The sequence below is a fragment of the Corvus kubaryi genome, unplaced genomic scaffold (assembly GCF_017639235.1).
Source record: "Corvus kubaryi isolate FWS band 111438036 unplaced genomic scaffold, C.kubaryi_AGA036_p1.0 split3-73, whole genome shotgun sequence".
Classification (NCBI taxonomy): domain Eukaryota; kingdom Metazoa; phylum Chordata; class Aves; order Passeriformes; family Corvidae; genus Corvus; species Corvus kubaryi.
Window position 1 is genome coordinate 38,872,560 of NW_024582091.1, and position 20,162 is coordinate 38,892,721.

The window sequence follows — 20,162 nt, forward strand, 5'->3', positions numbered from 1 at the left end:
TTTTCCCTTTCATTTACTGGTTCAGTTTCTTTTACCATCTCACCAGCATTTTTTCACCAATATATTTTTCTCACACATATTATGCAAATCCACAGAAAAAAACTCACAGTTTTGATTTTAAATGAGAACTTGGACTCAGCAAAGAATAATGGTACAATTATTTAAATTCATCTGGAAAAGTTTCCTGTTTACCACAGCATGCTATCTGCCATCACAGATGGCTATCATGCCATCACAATACTATGAAAATTCATTTCGTTCTCATTTTCTCCCCTCCATGCATGTTGCCTGCACTGACTGTCAGCACAGTTAGTGCATTTATTCCCTCTTTCTTGTTTCACCCAATTAGTTCATACTGGTTGAACAGCATACCCAACACTATGAGCTCCCTATAGAATTTTACCAGTGAAATTAAAATACTAATACCTGATATCATTCAGATAGAAGGAGCAAGAACACTCAAAAGCAATTCCTAATATTGGCTGTAAGATACACAGATATCACAGTTCAAGTCACCATGACAAGACACCAAGCTTTAGCCACCAACAAGACAACACAACCCACAGTAACTAGAAATAATTATCTTTGTAGAGAATGGATCATTTAAAGCTGTGGAAACAATGGAGGATAATGCACAGAATGAATGCATGTACATCTACCTTATGTTGTTCAAGCTTCCTGTGTATTGTGTTTGCTGTTTCCTCATGAGCTTGCTGAACAGTTACTTCTTCTCTCAGAGCGGCCTCTGCCCTGTAGAGCCAAGCACCTATGGTACCCAAAGGTGCAGGAAGAGATTTATCAAGGTGTATGTGCCAGTCAAGCATCTAGGAAATAAAAGTAGAAGGACTGAAATTCCTCCCTTGCTAAGTAATACAAACAAGTACACTGATAAAAATCAGACTTTACACTGTAAGATCAAACCCCCACGTAACAGAGTATAACTGAGACATAAATCTAGGCATATTACTCCACATGAGTTTGGAAATTGCAGCATTCTGACATGCAACAAAATCTCTACAAGAATTTTTTGATTTACGTATTTCCCTTTCTGAATGGTAATTGAAGTACAGAACAATCACAAATAACCTGGAACAACTGAGAAGGAAAATATCTGGATTTCATCAGTTAATAGGCACAGTAAGGGATGCAAGACCTTCTTCTGCCATTGTCATTTAATTCATGCTCCTGCCTAAAATCTTTGTATCTTTATTTTGCACATACTTTTTATATGTAAGGTTCAAATGAGTCTCAAAGGACTGTGGCTGGAGAATATAGCAGTAAAACACTGTGTCTGACTGGCAATGCCAGTTATGGGAGTGAAAACATCATGAAAATTATGTGAAAACTCCAGAATTTTAAACAGATCTTCTGTTAAATATATTACATAAAAATATATATATATATGCAGTATGGATATGTCCTAGTAATAATGTTTTATTAACTTTTTATTTGGGATAAACAGCATAACTTGCTTGGGATTTTTCATTCAGTTGTGTAAAATTCCAATCATAAATACTAATGTTAACTTATTACCTTTGCAAACAGGTCAAAAATAGAATTAAAACCTCATTTATTGGTAAAGTATTCAGTATTACACAGAAAGTTTTTTAGCGATACTAAAAAAATGTTGTATTAGAATTTCTCCAATAACTAGCAGTTTACATTAGAACACTGGGTTTGGAAGGTGCATTGTGTATGCTTTTCTTTCTATCAATAGTGTTTTGAACTTGGCTGAGCACTGTTATCATTCTTTCAAATAAAGGGAAATCTCAGAGTACAGTCCTTTTCTTGAAGTTCGTATTCTATCTTTGAGCAATATTAAAGATGATAGTACAGTAAATACTCTCAAAAAAAGGCAAAATAATTCAGCAGTGCCAGAAATTTGGTCCACTTTTGGGTTCCTAATGCCTAATAAAATCAATAGCAAACAGGTGTTTAAATGATTTTAAATTCCACCCTTCATTTAATAAAAAAATACATAGCGCAATGATTTTCAGCTTACCCTGGAAGAAACTCTCTCCCATGCTTGCTTCACCACAGCTTGATCAAGTGATAATTTGCCATCTTTCCTTACTGACTGGGTTGCAAGTTCAAACTGTTTCCTTTTTACCTCATATTGTACTCTGAAATGCTTAAATGACTGCACAAAGAGAAAATCAAATCAATTGCGGTACAGAGTTAAGGAGCTAAATTCTTTAACGTTTATGTAGTATCATAAACTGAAAAATTTGTACTGATCAGAGTCCTAATCTTTCCCAAAGAGGAACAGCACTTGTATATTTACTTCTATATTTATTATTTATATATAGGTTATCACTATATATAAATAAAAGGACTTCAATTATCAGATGCCTGAACCATATATGAAATGAGATAATAACTGATCAGATAAAATAGCAACTGGATTTAATGCTACTTGGGACAGTGGCTGCATTTAGAGAACAGTCAAGCTTCAGCAGAAAATTTAGACCAAGCTTTGTATTTCTTATTTGGACATTAACCTCTGAGAGAGTGGATGAAAATGAGACTCTAAGCCCTGTCCTCTCCACCTGTCACCTCATCCAGCCTTCAGTCATACCTCCTATCTCAGCTAAATCATGCAGGATCTGGAAGGATGGCACAGACACAAGCTCTCTCCTAACTAGGACAGTCCCTCTCCATACTGCTGGGAAAACCTCCGTGTTAGGCAAACCATCTGTGCACTGTCCTATGTAGCAAAGTTCGAGCTGACATTATAATTCCTCCACCAATAACAGGCAAGACATTTTGTGTCCTTATTTCTTTAAACAACACTACACTCACTCTCATATATACAGATTGCTTAAAATACTGCAGTACATGTTACACATAATGATGACAATAATTTGTTATCATACATAATTCCCCTGCTGCTTACCTGGTATTTCTCTTGGAAGCTTGTTTCTGCCACCTGTGCTCTGGCTATGTCTCTTTCGAATTGTTCTGCCCACACTTTTAGGTCTCTTAGCACCAGTCTGTCTTCCTTCTATGATATAGTACAACCACACATTAAAAAAAAACATTGCAGCCTTTTAGTAGAGCTGTCAGATGTAGTCCAGAAATTATCATCTCTATGGCAAGTCAAGGTCATTAGCTGTAGTAAAAGCAAAAGTGCCCAATTCTCTCATCATTTACCTTCTTACAGTCTAAGTGAAAAGCACTTCCTCGGTATGAGAGAATTCAGCAACTAGACATGAGTCTTACAGTTGTGAAATCATGACAAACTGGAACATTGCAGTGTCAGAGCTATTATGTGTAGTTTTCATCTGATGTTAAATTAACACAAAGTTCTTTAAAGACATTTTTAAGCTATCCTAACTACTTCTAGTCTTCAACAGATTTTCAAAGTCAATTTTCAGTAGAAGTTAATTGAGCTGAGACAGGAGAGGATTTTTTATCTTTCACCACCATTTTATTAGCTGATCTGCCATTGCTGAAAAGAAAAGTTATTGTCTTATTGACTTCAGGGTAATCCTTAACATCAAGCTCCAAGTTCAGAAGTTAGCACAATATTTTGAATATTTTACCGCAGAAAACGAAAAGAAAGAAAGAAAACCCAATTATATTCAGTTTCTCTTCCTTCAATGCCATTTTATAGCTTTGAAGAAAAGCATGTTTGTTTTACAGCTTTCCTTTAACATTTCAGTTTGTCATGTCACTGCAGCTTTGTAAGGCTGCAAAGTTCTCTGCAGAATTCAGTGACCTGGCAGTGGACAGAAAAATACTAACAGGAAGTCTCAGGTCTCTGAGCATGTTATATCCAAAGGCTATCAAAAACCAGAAAGTATTCTGTGTAAGCAGGCTGGTCAAGTAGGATACAAGTGTCCATCTCAGATTTCCAAACAATGAACCAGATGGGTTGGCTGTTAATCAGAAGCTACTTTTTGAAACCACAGAAGTCTTATTACTGTAAAATTTTTCAGAAACAAAGAACAAATCTGTCTATTACAGTGAACAAATGCAATATCTCATCATATAAGCTAACCAACTAAAATGAGTGATTACATTTCAAGCATTACATGAGAGAAGAAAAACTGGAACATAGGATGAAAAGAGCAGTCACTGACTGCATTTGAGAAACAAAGAACTGTCTTTTAAGAAACGATCCTGACATGGGAAAGAAGCCAATTTATGGTTCCTTTCTTTGAAAGCTTTCTAAAATATGTAAAATATAACTTCCCTTATTAATTTTAAAAACACAGAGCTATTGCTCCATTTCAGCCAAGGAAAGGACAGGTTCCTCAGATAAGAAAGAAACCTTTGATGTATTTCTACTAATTCTTTTACTGAGCTTCTACTCAAAACAGTGGTAGTTGGTTGGACATAATTTTCACAACAGATGTGCAATTATCACAGTTATCTTGATAGCAGTTGCAGATAGACAGTTGCAGTGAGGTTAACATGCTGCTAGAGCAGCTGTGCTGGAACAAAGTTCTCTGTAGCTTATGCTCCTGTCTTGTGGCACACAAAGGCTGGTATCTGAGAAACAGTATATGACAGATATGACATTCCCCGGCTCCAGCTACCTGTAATACTGAGCTTTCCTTGAACCCACACAGTGTCCCAAGAAGCAAAAACTCCTAGAGCTTCCAAATTCTCAATTCATTTAAATATAGAGAAGGAGAATAAAATGTCTATTCTTCTGATCTGTGTGTGCGGAAAAACCATCTTGATTCTTTGAGAAAACCAGCAAATTCATTACTATCCCCCTACGGGGAAAGTCATAGAATCATTTAGGTTGGAAAGACCTCTAAGATCATCAAATCCAACCAAGTAGAATATAAACAGAGAGAATCTTAACTCATTCAGCCATGAAAAAAAGAACTTTGGTATTAAATTCACTCTATTCTTAAGAAGCTATAACTTTAGTGAGACTACTGAGATTTCTATTAGTATTTAGCTGCCAGGTCCATAAAAGCAATACTAAACTATGCATCTTAATGGATTGGAAATCCTGTAGCAATCTTACTGGCCAAAACTTTAAGGAAGACATTCTTGAAGTAATGAAGAGAACAAGTGTACCCCAATGTTCTGTACATTACTTCTAATTCAAACTATAAAATTCAGTTTCGTTAAACACTGTTTTATATTCCTCTATGGCTCACAATCATATTACTCCTTAAAGTAAGGGTTTGAAAAAGCATCTATGTGCCTGAAACTGTTCATACAGTAATCTGAGCAAAGCAGGTATTTTGCAAGGTTTCTGTCATCACAGTTTAAAAATTTGATAATGGCTAAAACCCAGTCTGACCAAATCTTCTTGAAATAGAGTATCTCCGGGATTAAAAATACCTCTGTGGTACCTGAAGATAAAGTCCACAGGAACAGCCCCACCTCCCTTAAACCACATACTATTTCTCTGATCCTAAGTGAAAAGATTCAGTAAAACAGGTGGCATTTAGCCTTCTGTATTTTAAAAAACTATTTATTTAGGCAAACTTTTGATTACTTTGTTTAATTGCAAAAGAAGTAAGTGCTTCAGTAACCACCTAACTGGATGCTATAAAAGACATTGTGCAAAAATGCATGCTAAACCTTTTATTTATTTATTCATATGTTTTCACAGGTTTCCAGTTCAGTACCTCACTTATCACCTGCAAATTAGATTCTGTAGTCCGTGGTTGACACTAAAGCACTTTAAAGTCTCAGTTTGGGTAATCAACAGAAGAGATTCACTTTCTTAGATACCAAGGCACTTGTCATCAACACCCAGCAGATACAATGAGCTATCGTTCTTGAAAAAAGACTTTCATTAGTGCCTATTCATTCTTACTCCTAATAAAAAAATAACAAAAGGACATTCTCACAGATATGTAAACTATTTTCTAAAGCCTGCATATGTGAAGTAGTATACAGATCAGAACATAAACCACCAAATGGAAGTTATCTAGAATAAATATAACTATTTGTCCTTTCTCCAGCATGAGGACCATTGATCTGTGATCCATTTATTCATCTAAAATCCTGTGGTTCACTCGGTATGCTACTTCCAAGCAGCACTTTAAAATATTAATTTATCCTTACACAATTCCATGAATATTCACTGATTTGTAGAGATAAACAGAACTGGAGCACTCAACTGACAAGGAACATCAAAGAAAGTATTTAGAGAAAAATGTTTATGAGTTCCAATATGATAAGGAGGTAAATTTTAAATTTGCAAAGAAGCTTTTCAGCCCAGACTCAAAATCAAAGCATTATTTCATTAACTGATATGCCAGAGTTAATTTGAAAATGATGTAATACAGAATACTCCAGGGTTTGAAGAGCTAAAAATATCATGAGAATCTTAATTAGGGACTGGAAAAGGAGTATTTTGCTTAGTTTTCTAATATGTAATTATAAACTAGGTGAACTGTTCAAATTCCCAGGCACAGACACAACAGAATTTTCAAATATTACCTTTTAAATCCAAAAAAGTTGTCACATGTTTTTCAGGGACATTGAACTATTGTATTGCATATGTACTGAGAAAATGAAGTCCCTTCAAAAAAGTTTATGCATAAATTAAATTGCTTATGCTGTTCCTTTTGAAAACTCTAGCTGATATATATATATAAATGTTACTGGATGTATATATGTTACTGAAACTCACTCCCTGAAAGCAGTATCACAGACAGGGTGAGTGCTGAGCCAGGCATCACCTTCAGGGATGAGCTATTAAAGACTATCTGCAGAAGCAGACTAAATCCCTGGAAAAGCTCAGACAGCTATTTTTGCAGCTGCTGCTCAGGAAATTCCTCTTACACTGGGGAACTCTGCTGGCATAAAAATGTCAGAGATGACAGGAATATCTTCTGAATTACTTGCTCATCAGAGCATGAGAAGAGAAAGACTTTACATCAGAAATATTTTGAGGGTGTGATCTTTAAGTACAGTTAAATTTATACCATGATAAGGAAATTGGCAGAGCTTTTACCACTTCAAATCTCCTCTGACTTAACAAGCAATGCACTGCGGCTGTGTAAGCCTAAGGACATAAAAAGTCCCATTAAAGGTGCCCAAACGTGCTTGAATGGATTGAGAATATTGGAATAATTCTGCTATCAGTATAAATCTTTGCTTCAATACATCACTAGTCAGATATACATAATGTGAGATGAAGATGAACCCTTGATCCTAGTCACTTGAAAATAATCTATTTTACATATTTATTTAGAAAAAAAATCTCAACCAAAAAACCTCCAAGAACGTGGAATCTAGGCAGCTAATTGGATCGGGTCAAACTATAAACACTATTGACTGACTGCAGTGACATCTACTATTTATTTCACAATATATTCACTTCTGCTGTCTTCCAATTTCACCTGTGAATGCTCATTTCATATACTTCATATCATATACTTCATTTCATATACTCTGTGTTAGATTTCTGAACTTCTCTCAGTTAATACTAGAAAGTTAGAAGTATCTAAAAGTCTAGGATGGTTAAAAAAGTATATTTTTTAAAATATCATAATTGACGAAAAAGGAGCAGCACATGTCACGCGATTACAGATGACTACGCTCTCCTTCCAACCCACAGGCCACATACATAACTTACACAATCATACACTCTAGCATCTACTCTATAAACCTAAAGACATACAAAAATACCCATGTAAAATGAGATTAGATGTGTAGAAACATTGAACTAAATCTATTTATTTCATGTTTATAGCTATACTTAAGAAAACCAAAAGCATAGTCTGAGATTTATTATAGGAAAGTTAACTTGCTTTACTATAGTATTTCTCTTATTTTCAAAATAAAGCATTAGGCTCTTAGAATCAGCTCACGTAAGAGAGAGGATCTAGATTCATCATGTTAATATATTGCTTTTCTAGAAAGATTACCTTGAGGTTAGCAAACCAGTGTACATTAAAAAAACCCCAAATCTAAAGTCAAGTAAGTGCAGGATGAAAAAAGATAACAACCATGAAAGGTCCAATTCAAGCAATTATTCTGAACATATACCCTTACCTTAAATTTCATAAAAGAAATGACAAAAGTTGGGATATCTTGAAGTTCCTAGCAATATGAAACAAATGGGAAAACGAGAAGCAGGAAAAAAAAAAAAGAAGCAAAATAAAATAAAATAAAGCAAAGCAGGCAGAAAGTCCAGAAAGAATAGTAAGAGCCACACATGTAGGAATACCAAGATGTACTTAGAACTATTATCAAGTTCACGTGTCTGTATCACATCTAGTGAAGCAGTTTTCATATTAGATCTGATTTCCAGGTTGCTAGTCACGAAAAGATTTATTTTATCTGGCCAAATAATTACTTACCTTAGAGTAACTGTGATTCTTTGAGATGTGTTGACTACACAAGTTCACGTATGTTCATAGCTGGTCCATAAATGAGATATTAGATCCCTTTTAATTCTGGAAATGCACATGCAAATAGCTATTCCCTCTGACCACAAATAAGGGATAAGCTTCAATCATTACTTCACTTCTTCCAAAGCAAATTCTTTATAAACTGAGCATTGAATCAGGAGGGAAGATGAACAGGAATTTGTGCGGACAACACATCTTGAGGAAACACAGTAGCAGCTGAGCTGTCTGGAGGGTGGGTAAGAGGGTTAAAAATCTTCCCTTGCCCTCCCTCTCCATGCCAAAATTCACCCAAAGTCCAGTCTGAAGTAGGACTCTTCTAACTAAATGTAGGCATCTGCAACTGAGATAGGCCCTTTTCAGTTCTTTAGGCAAGATAGATAAAAGCAGTTGTATCTAACATTTACTGTCCAACTTATTCTACAGCAGGCACTTAACACATCAGGTAATACATACCCTTAAACAAGAAATTAGGATTACTCCAAGAGTTCAGCAGACAAGAGTCTCGCAAAGTTATGTCCCCCAGGTACCTGGATTGTGTGATAATTATTTCTTTGGACTATACTTCAGGAGAAAGACAGAAAGGCTAAAAATAGGGGGATTATACTGGTCACTAAAACAAACAAATTTTTTAATCAACTGCCAACAACATTTTATCTATCATTTCCTAAGGGATGGATTAATCTGTTTTATCTCTGTTGATATGCTCTGCAACACAGCCTTCCAGAGGATAGTTTGTTTAAGACACCGTCTTAAGAAAGATGCCATCTGGGAAAGTGTCTATCTCTTGCTGACTACAGGTGGAGTGTTACAAGCTTTTAGATTTTAAAGGTGAGTCCTGTCCTAAGTAACTAAACTAACCAAATAATGTAAAAATGGACATGGATACTCCAGGACAGTAAAAAGGAATATAGTTCTTCCTCCAGGAAACAAAGAGGACCTTACCAACAATGATGATTTCTAATGATGACATTAGAAATTTAGTGCAATGTCAAATTCTTACTTTCTTCTCAAAGTCTGAGCCTTACTGGTTTCTGCAGTGTGACATGCAAGGGGTCAGCACTTCTACCAGAATTAATGTGGATTGCTATTGGAATATCTTAGTGATGTATAAGAAGAGGAAGTGGTTCTGAAATCAGCATGTTAGCATGTCAAACTGATTTGTGTTGTTCTGCTTCCTAGTAATTCAGTTGGAATTCTGGATGCAACTCATTAATTGCCCTTTCATAACTTGTGTGCTAGCATCTCTGTGGGTATAGCCAGAGACAGGCAGAGCATGGAATGGCTGAACCCTGCATTCTCCTGCATCATCTCTGCATAAAGCTTGGGGGAAGGGGGTGAGGTTGTTCCTCAAAACCCAATCCCAGCACAGGCAGAAAGCCTTGCCAAGGCTGTTGGCATCAGAAGCTGCCCAGTGTGCCATGGTATGGGGATGGCAGGATTGCCTTAGCCTGAAAAGGCCACAGCACGAGGCTTCAGTGCTCACTCAGTCCTCTTCAGCAGCCCCACTGCTCAGTGGGATGATGAGACACTGGCACAAGTATGTCCTCAGATTAATGCTGCAGGAAGGAAAATTGCAAGTTCCAGTGCTCAGGCACCGGAATCAAAAAGCAAAGCTACAGCTACCTCAGCCTCACACAGCCATAAGGAAGGAGACTCACTCGTTTCAAAGCTCTTTTCTACCTCTGTAGGGAATGCAAAGAAACACAGATAAAAAATGCTTCTTCTTTCTCTCTTGCTGAGGCTGAGCAGATTGTCTCAGCAGTGCTTCCCGTGTTTGCCATGAAGAAAGCAAATCAGGACTAGGAAGTGAGTCATGATAACTTGGCATTGCTGAGTATATCATTCCAGTGCAAAGCCAATGCACTAGAGCATACATAAATCATATTCCAAGGAAAAAACATGACTGAAAATAATTCCTTAGAACAAACAGTTAAACATCTGTGTGAAACAGAAAGGAACACATGTCAAAATTGTAAATGCCTCTCAGGCATAAAAGCCTGAAGGCTGTACCTAAGCAATATCTTGGACCATTCTTGTTCTTATCCAGAAACCCAGTGTGATAGAAACATAAATGACACATTGCTTCAGGTAACAAATTATTGAAATCTCATTGGTGTTATGCTTAAAAACCTGTTAAGAAACTGTAGGATTCACTGGTTTGCTACTATCTACAATAACTGTGTTATTTTTTGCTCCCACTACACCTCAAAAGAGGAAAATATCTGCAGGATCACCATTTTATTTTCTCCACCTACTAAACATCTGCAACACTTGTTCCTTTATTCTGAGCTAAACTTTCCCAGTTTTCTTATTGTGCTTGCTTGTCACTTGAACTGCTCATCAAAAGGAAATAAACTGTAAGAAAATTTTAAAATGTATTTATAAAGCCCCCTTTCATTATAAACTGTTTTATGGTTATGCAACAGAAACTTACATCATTCTCTGGCACATCAGTCACTGTATGATGAGGATCGGGATAGTACTTCAAAAACTGGGCTACATAGGTCATGACAGACTTTTCATCTGGCTTTTCAACATCCACATCTAGACAAGTATAAAATATGGAAAATTAAATTTTTAGCTGAATAGCATAAAATGCTGTTTAAATGTCTAAACACTATGAATTAGCACATCTGGCTTCACTATGCAAGTAGTTCAGATTTTTTCAACTATGAATTAGGTACCTTCTGGATCAAGGAGCCTTGGAATTCCTAGTTCTGCTTCTGCAATTGTGAAGGCTTCTTCCAGGTTTTCTCTGTTTGACCTTCCCCTCACTTTCTCCATGTCCACTAAATCTGGCCGGATAGCATGAATAACAGAATGAAATGCAACACCACTCCTCCAACTTTGTCCAAAATCTTTGATTTCAATTCCAACTTGCCTAAAGAATATGAAAAGGAAAGAAGTTATTAATAACATCAAGACTACATGAAACAGTAAGGGAGACATGAATGCTCCACCCAGTGGTTACCCATCATTAAACCTAAACCACTTGTTCCTGTAATGCTTAATCAAGTCAAATACAGCTCCATCCATCCACTGCATAAATTAAATTCTGCCTATGAAGATCCAAGTGTTTTTATCATATACATGATGTATTTGTCTCCAGTGGGCCTGCTAGTGGCAATAAGCCATGAAGCAATGAGCAATGAAGTGCACCAAAGTTCTCATATGACATCCACAGAGTCTGTGAATGTACACACTTCCATTCACCATTCCCTCCCTCCTTAAAAATCTCACTCCATTAAAACTGCTGCAGTTCAATTAGGTACATCACTATCAAACAAATAAAATACCAAAAAACCTCCACTAACCTGTTATTTTTCAAAATGATAGCATGAACAGTGACATCACTGCTGTTCAGAGGAAACTATAACACACAAATTTCTCTATGTTCTTATCAAAAGCATAAATGATACTATAACCCAGAACACTTAATATGTCCAATAAAAAATAAACACAAATGATCCAGAAATAGCAATATACAGTAAGAAAGTAATCAGAACTGAATCACTGCTTCTTTTACCAGTAATTCTGAAAGGCACGGGGGTCCACTGACAGCAAGACTGTTTTTAACTTTGAGCAAGCAAGCAAGCATCCTTTCAGGACACTAAGACACTAAGGTAGTCTTGCCATCAGGAGGTTCAAGCAATAGTAACTGAGTGAAGCTCCATTTAAATCTCACTATGATCAATGAAACACTTTCACTGACTTTAAGGAAGTAATCCTTGCAAATTACAATGTCAAACAGGCCTAGGTGAAGTGTACCACTAGGTATCACTAGGCTTCTTTCAACACATTTTATCTACTCTTCCCAATAAAACTGACAGTTTAGCTTATGAACCTATTTTGCATTTTGTTTGTTTGCATGTCTGGAAATAGAAGCTGATCACTTTCCACTGCTGGTATCTTACCAACAACAGTGCAAAGGAAGAAACTCAAATCAGACCGCACTGCACCATAAGTTACTGTATTCTACCTGTGGATAACGTCTGAATCTTTGCAATTACATTTCTTTTTTCTGAGGCACCATTCAATAACTGAACATTTCCCCTCTATACTTTGCACAATTGATGTATTCAAATACCAGTGATTCTTTAATTGGAGCAAATAAATCCATGTTATTTTACACCTCTCATATGTATTTTCTTATTTTGGAAGCTATCAAACTACTATAGTATCGTTGACCTAATTTACGTGAGCAGTTAATGCCTTCTTGAAAGCTGAAACAGCATGGGATAATCTTACAGAATAAAGGAGAAAATTCTTAAGTTAACAAGACATAGCAAGAAATAACTCCAAAATAACTTGGATTAAGAAGAATGAAGATCCAGGGCAATGTGTGTAGTAATATTTCCATTGTATCAAAGAACTGCAGAAAGATATACATAACTTTTCATCACTTGCCTTTCAACAGCAAGTGCCAGGATTTTGTGTTCCTACAAGCTTTCACTGAGGAATGCTTAGTCAGTGTGGTACTGGCAGTGTCACATCAAGTGTTTTGGCAGTGGGACTAATGCACTGTCATTCAGACATCTAATTCCCCTTTCAGCTCCTCATTCTGTCAGAGATAATCCCATTCATTTGTCAGAAGCTATAAAATATGATTGCATGCAAAATTAATGTAAATCATTACTTATTACTTGATTGTTGTACGGTTCAGCCTCAGTTGTCAAAAACAATATGATGAGGGGCTGTATAATTATATACATTGGAAGGTACTGTAAAAATACAGAGTGAAAGGATGATTCCTGACTGAGAGAGCTCAGAATCTGAACAAAAAGCTTGCACTTAAAATATAAAATCAGTTCATCTGTAGGTTACTCACTTTGCTGCTGTGTACTGTAACCATTTTAACAAAGCCTTCCTGGCGCTTCCTTGGACCTTGGTTACCACCTTCCGTTTGCTTGGGGGACTTGCAGTTTCTGAACTGACAACACTTTCCACAGAAGAAGCACTGCTAGACAAGGGCTGCAGCTGTGGGAGGTTGCTGGTAAGCTCTTCAATCTGCAGGGAAAAAATGTTAATAGACTCTTTGTAGATAATCTTCTTAATTCACACCAGTTTCTTTAATAATTTCCCAATAAAACTGTCCAAAATAAAGTAGGGCAGAAGCTGTGATTAACTGTGTTTTATTTAAATATACATTAAAGGAGCTTTAAAAACACTAATGTATGTCCCCAGGTGATTGTCTTAAATTCAGAAGCACTAGGCATCTAAACATCACTGACTTGACACTCTAAATTTGGAACAATATGCAAGTGTGTCATGTTATCTATTATGACAAATTATCACCAAAATAGGAGACGATGGCTTACATGTAGTTTGAGTTCAGATTATAAAATAATCCACTAATTTCAGAGGAGGCTCATTCAATTAAAGAGTGGCAGTAAACTCAATGATCTCATCTGGATAGTTTTTTTTACTTCCTGTTGTACTGTTCCAGCATAAATTCAATTGTGTTTTTGCTTAGAGGTACCTTGTGAAGAAACAGTGAATGTACTACAGGCAAAGTGCATTAATAGTGCTTGTTGAGGGCGTAGGACAGTAATTATGCCTTTCATCAAATGAAAATCATTAACTTGATTATTTTAAGAACATTAATTTGACTAACAATTTGGTTCTTTAACATGACAAAGCTATAACCAGAGGATGTTGCAAGATTTTTTATGCTGTCCTCTTAAAATCCAAAGTTTTGTCACATGGCAGAATGAGTCTGCCAGAATGAGAACCACAGCTCCCATGTATTTCTGCTTTCAATAATGTTAAAATTATGTATCTGCCTGTGACAACTATAGAAAAGGTCAAAAAATGATGAAGTAAAACTGATGCAGAGAACTAGTTTCAGTAAGTCTGAGAAGCATCATTTTCTCAGTTCATCTCAAGGTGCTATAAATGAAAATGCTAATATCATTCTGACTAACTTTTATTCTGACAAATTCTGAACTATTGAGGCATTCCCTGAGACATTACAAGGGAGCCAAAGAACTCCATAAATAAGAGCAATAAAATTAGTTGTTATTTTAAGTGTTGAACAGTGACTCACTTTGTTAACTCATGGTCAGGATTCAGAAGCCAGTTTTTCCTCCCACCTAACTTCAACAGAATGCAAGTGCTCTCTCCTCTACAAATTCAACCCTTTCTCAATCTACATCATTCACAGCTAAATTATATCCCTGCAAATATCTGCATCTTCCAGTGAAATCACCAGTGAATCATGTTTACATGTATGGTTTGAGAATAATTACTAACTGACACCCAGTGCACTGGAGTTAAACTTACAGCACAGTCACCACTGCCATTGCTAAAGATACTTGTAACACGAATCCACAATTATGTTCCTCTTTTGCTACATTGTATTCTTTAGAGAAAGCAGAAGAATATGTTTCAGTGACGAAGGAACTCCGTTCTAGGCAAAGACCAATTTACTCCACAGAAAAGTATCTAATTTTACTCAATGTGAAGCATCCCTACCATCAACTGTTGCTTTATCCAGGAATTACAAAGTGATTTAGTTACAGTGAAAGACTGTAACTACACCAGTTCATATAAAGGGATGATCTGAACCATTGTTTGAGCAAGCAACTCTGAAGTATAAAAAATGTAGTACCTGAAAATATAAAATTATGGTCCAAACCAAGCCAAGCACAATAGAAGGTCTGCCATCAGCAATATCAGTTGAGTTTATGTTGACAAGCTTAATCTATGCAGAAGAGAAAACATGTGTTACTGTCACATACAAAGAATAGCAATTATGAAATGCATTTCAAATAAGTTTTCTATCAGAAATGCATTTCTGCAAAACAAGTTTTTCAATTAAAAAACCCCCAAACACTGAATAGTGCAATTTCACACTTAGACAAGTATAATTTCACATTTAGGAAAGTTTTGCAAGTAATGGGAAACTTTTAAGACTAATCCATGCTATTATTAGTAGAAAAAATAATTTCAAGCAGAAAGAAAAATAAAAATTAGATAGAAACACTGTACAAACCGGAGATCCTCTGTATACGGACTAGCGTGAAAAGCAAAAGGAAAAATATGATACAAAAATAAATTTTAAAATATTAGGTAAATGCATTAATCTAATTTTTTAATGGAAAGAAAGCACATTTTTGGCATATCTTACAATAAAATTTAATCAGGAGAGCAACTGAAATACTCTGCAACAGATTTTAAATTATGCAGGGTTCCTTGATACAGTTCTAACCCATGTGTAATGAAAAGAGAAAGTGAGTTTAAAAATAAAAATATAAAAAGGAAAGGAGTGGAAAAAGCATAAACAAAAGAAAAGGGAAAAAGAGAATGCCACAGTTCTCCTGCAAAGAACATTTTATTGTAAAGGATATCAAAACCACTGATTAAGGCCCCTTTGCAAGACAAGCCTAACAATAGCTTTTTTAAAAATAGAGTGGGAAAAAATTAGTTGTCCAAGGTCAAATTAGATTTTTCAACAGAAATGGGAACAGATTTCATGACTGTTAACTCTCAACTGCTAATCTATAGTCTGAATAAAATATCACCCTAAAAGAAGTTCATAAGACAGAAGGAAATAAAGAGGGGAATGAATTTATGATAAAGAAACTGACATGTAGATATTGCTCAAGGAAATTTAAAAAAGTAGTATTGGAAAATCAGCAACTATGTTAGTATTTACTTCCTTGGCAAAACTAAGAGTCAGACATCAATCATGATAAAAATATGAATGACTGCTAAAGTGCCCACGCACTACAAGCTTGTTCAAGGACAAAGGTTGTGGAAAAACTTTGGTGAACAGTCTAAAGAAAAGCTGGACAACGACTTTAAGTGACCTCATTTGTCTCTCCAAAACAGACAAAAGACTGCATTTCTCTGAATCAGCAACTGGAAAACCACTAGACAATGTCAAGAGCAAACAAAACATTGTTGTCCAGACCTCTAAGTTTTTTTCAGAATTTAATCTGCATAGGCTGCTTTGGAAGAGGCAGAGCAGAAGTCCCCATAAGTTACATTTTCAGTCCTCTCCAAGACATTGACAAGACTCTAGGAAATTTGACATTACTAGTTTCTCCATCAGTGAATAAGGAAAATTTTCTATTCCCTATCTTAAAAAAATATACCTCATTCTCTCAGCTAGACCAATTCCAACAAAAGCTTTTCTTTTTCTAGAAAGTGGGGCTATTTTAGCATCTATTACAAATCAAAAGATTTACAGGGACTCAGCTAATGCTTCTGATCAGGCCACTGTTCACAGAAGCATAGTCCATCTAGTGTAGTTATTGAGTTACCTTTATCTTATACACCATTAAGACGGATCTAAAACTAAAAATAAAATTTTCAGAACCATGAGAAAACCAGTTTTGTCTAGAATACTACCTGTTAATTGAGAGCTGAAGTTTTTAGTGTAACAGGAGTATTAGCAGAAGTCTCTCTGGATAGTGAAAATAGTAAGTTGATTAAATGTGTAATAAGGTTTTTTTATGGGAGAGCCCATGGAGAAAGGAGATCCTGTCTGCATTTGTTGCCCTTTGAGTACAGCCCAGGGATGGCATTCAGCTGCTGAAGAAGCATTTATTGTCTGAACAGTATCCCCACCTCCTCTGGGAGGAGAAGAATGACAGACGGGAGAGATGCATCCTTTAGGTTACATTCAGCTTATGGAACACAGCTATCGACCACCCTGATACACCTGACACCCTGCATATTTCCAACTCCCTGTAGAAGAAAATCTGGCATGTTAACACAACAATTACAAAGAAACTAAGACAAGTCTGGACAAAGATACTGAGATACCAGAAGGAAAAATGCAGTGCTCTGGCAATCTCTTGATCCTTGGAGGGTCAGTTTCCCAGCTGCACTGCTACAGTATTTCTGGGATCTAAGCTGGATCACCCACCACGCTGTGACATGTAAACTGGGGAAGTCTGGGTACTTTTCTCTTCGCCCCAGCCTTGTCTTAGGTTACAGAGGTCTCACTAGGGAACAGCTCTGTCTGTACCTGAGCTTCCTCCCTCAGGCTCCATATGATATGGTTTGCATTAACAAACTATAATTCCTCAAATAGAGAAATTGTGAGCTAAAGCGGAATTCCAGGAACATATTTGCTTTGGTTATACATTTTCAATTTTAAAAAGTTCTCTTTTAGATTTATTTTTACGGGCATCTGCTAAGATTGTTTCCCATGTAACATAAATGCAATTAGGTTTGGATGTTAGAGAGCCAAGGAGAGGTAAAGATTGCCAAAATCCAACAACTCCCAATGTACAGAATTGTGGAGACATAAAATTCATCAGGGGTAACATCTGCACTGAGAAAAATTGAACTAAATGCAGAAATAAGAGGAAAAAAATACCTATAATCTAACGAAAAAATCCAGATCTGAGTTATTACAGTACAGAGAGAAGTCAGGAAAAAGGGTAGAAATACATTGCTTTTATATGATATTCATACTAAGATCAAAATGAGTTTTTAAGTTTTCTTCTTTTGTTCAATTTATAATTTTTTTTTCTTTTCTAAAACAGCCACAGCACTGACTGGACCAGTACAAATCCAGGAATTAGTCTGAAGTCCCGGAAAGCTAATACGGGGTCACCTTGCCCTTTATTTTCATATCTATAACTTCAGGGAGTAGATTTTTGCGTTTAAAAGCTAGTGAAGACCAGAAATCTATTTTTTAATTATAAATTAATGTCTCTCCTGAACTAAAGTTCATTCTTTGCTAAGAACAGCAACAGGGAAGTAGAAATCATGAGGAGCCAAGGAGCACAGTAAAAAAAAAAAAAAAAAAAAAAAGGAAATCCTCCAAGGTGGTTCATTGTTAATAAAAAAAAAAAAAAACCAAACCAACAAGTTTCACCCTATGCATTGCCACATATTAGTGTTGGACCGTATAATTTTTACTTTAAAGCAGTTTTCAGGCACTGTGTAGAAACATAGCTCAGATTTTGGAGAATAAAAACAGATGGGTGGATACAAATCACATCCTTACGGTGACAAAGGAAAAAAAAAATTAAAACCAGGGCTAAGTGCTACCATACCTACCCGTCTACCTTCTAGAAACTTCAGAGCTGTGCCAATGTTGGCTACCCAGTGAATTCTCTTCAGCTGACGTCCCTGCTCACAAGGCTTAAAGAAAAAGAACAGATTAAACTTCAATCAGATTTATGCCAATTTGCTTCAAAAAATGAAGTTCCAGATTACAGTCAATGGCTATGTAAAAAAGCTTCTTGGAACAGTTAAATTGTTGAATTGTATCTTTGCATATAGATCACAGGGAGGACTGACAGATACAGGGGACACAAGTACAATAATTCCATTATAAAAAAGTCACATATGTCTTAAAAATCACAGGATGCAAGCTGTTGGCTTCAGTCCATAAACATCATTAAATCAGAGAACTGTTTTTCTTATGTAAAGTAACTACTACTGTTTCTGCACACATGCAAACACATATATGTGTGTGTGTGTATATATATATGCATTTGAGAGAAGACAACATTCTCTCAGTGACATATTTTTGCCTGCAATGTATAAGTCAAAGTGGTTGTTATTTTTACAAATCAGTCTGCAGTGAAGACATTTTACCTATGGATTTTCATCCCATCTCTCTAATACCTTACTGGCAATTAAAATCTCAGCTAAATTCCCATTGAACAATGAACTTCGCTGAACTTTAGACACGCAGGCTAAAAAAAAAGACAGAATTCTTTCAATTTGATCAAGAAAATATGCTAGGTTTCTAATACTCTACAGTGGAATCAAATTCCCCACGGAATTTTATATTGTAATGCAAATGTGCAAAATTGTAATTTAAATTCCCATTCATGATGTTACAAATGGATTTAACAAAGGCCTACTATAAATTCTGAATACCTCTTGTAGTTACTACAGGATATCATACGCTGGTATACATAACCTTTAAGTTGACCAGACACTATTCTAGTTTTGGAATATCTCTTGTCTTTGCCTAGGTAATATAGGCAGGATACAATCCAGTGAATTTCACTGTAACAGGTGCCGTCATTAAAATTCTTTCCCTGTTTTACTACTTGTGGTTCGCCACAAGAGGGAGGCTTTCTATCTTACACTAACAGAAACTGAAATGGGTATATTGCAACGGAGCAGAAACACACTGTAAAGCACATCTTTATCCCATTTCATAGTAAAATCGCTTTTGCAGTTTGATTTACTACCTAATTTTGGGATTCCCCTGCAATCGAAACAGAGGTGAAATATGAAAAGGAGAGCACTTGCAAACTGCCTTCATGTGAGGGAGCCTGTAACACCTGAGCCCTGGAGCCAGCTGAACGACAGACAGCTGCACTGCTCCTTCAGACACCTGATCTGCAAGCTGTTTAGGGAAAACTCAGAGCCCTTGGCCTAAAATCCTTTCGTTTTTCTCCTCCATGCACAAAACTAGCCTGCCTCCCAAGAGACAGCCTATTTGCTGTGTGGACACCATCCCCTCTGCACTTAACTTGGCTGTGAAAAAGCCATTTGGCATCATTTAAGGTACTTTACAGTAGCAGAGCAGCTGTCAAGGCAAATGGATATAAGCCCCCATGAAATTTGAGGAGCTTGTATGAGATTTTTTGAGGCAAAGCCATAAATTTAACAAGAAATGACTCATTTTTCCAAGATGTATAGAAGTAACTTGCAGTTTAGACCTTGACAGTGTCATAGCAGTAAAGCCCAGACAAACTGCAAAGACTAATACAAATAAGAAATTTTTATAAAATACACGGCAAAATTAATAAAAAATGCATACAATCAAGTGTGCCTGTAATAATCTGTAATAATGCTTTGTAATCAGATAATCCACTCCGTGAAAAACTTAGTTTCCTA

The 20,162-nt window shown here is 36.1% G+C and overlaps 1 protein-coding gene across 17 annotated transcripts in view; it reads right to left on the bottom strand.

Annotated features, from left to right (window-relative positions):
• The window catches only part of SYNE1 (spectrin repeat containing nuclear envelope protein 1), a 294,381-nt gene that overhangs the window by 212,175 nt on the left and 62,044 nt on the right, over window positions 1–20,162 (bottom strand). For 15 of the 17 annotated variants that reach the window (XM_042016475.1, XM_042016485.1, XM_042016487.1 and 12 more), the window contains 9 exons: window positions 18,360–18,443; window positions 15,334–15,354; window positions 14,950–15,042; window positions 13,168–13,346; window positions 11,024–11,220; window positions 10,774–10,883; window positions 2,897–3,004; window positions 2,003–2,140; window positions 660–824 (listed from right to left, as the gene is read on the bottom strand). In XM_042016475.1, the coding sequence (XP_041872409.1) occupies window positions 660–824; window positions 2,003–2,140; window positions 2,897–3,004; window positions 10,774–10,883; window positions 11,024–11,220; window positions 13,168–13,346; window positions 14,950–15,042; window positions 15,334–15,354; window positions 18,360–18,443 (1,095 nt within the window). The remainder of the gene's footprint in view (window positions 1–659; window positions 825–2,002; window positions 2,141–2,896; window positions 3,005–10,773; window positions 10,884–11,023; window positions 11,221–13,167; window positions 13,347–14,949; window positions 15,043–15,333; window positions 15,355–18,359; window positions 18,444–20,162) is intronic. The other 2 variants (XM_042016490.1, XM_042016480.1) reach the window with 1 other exon arrangement.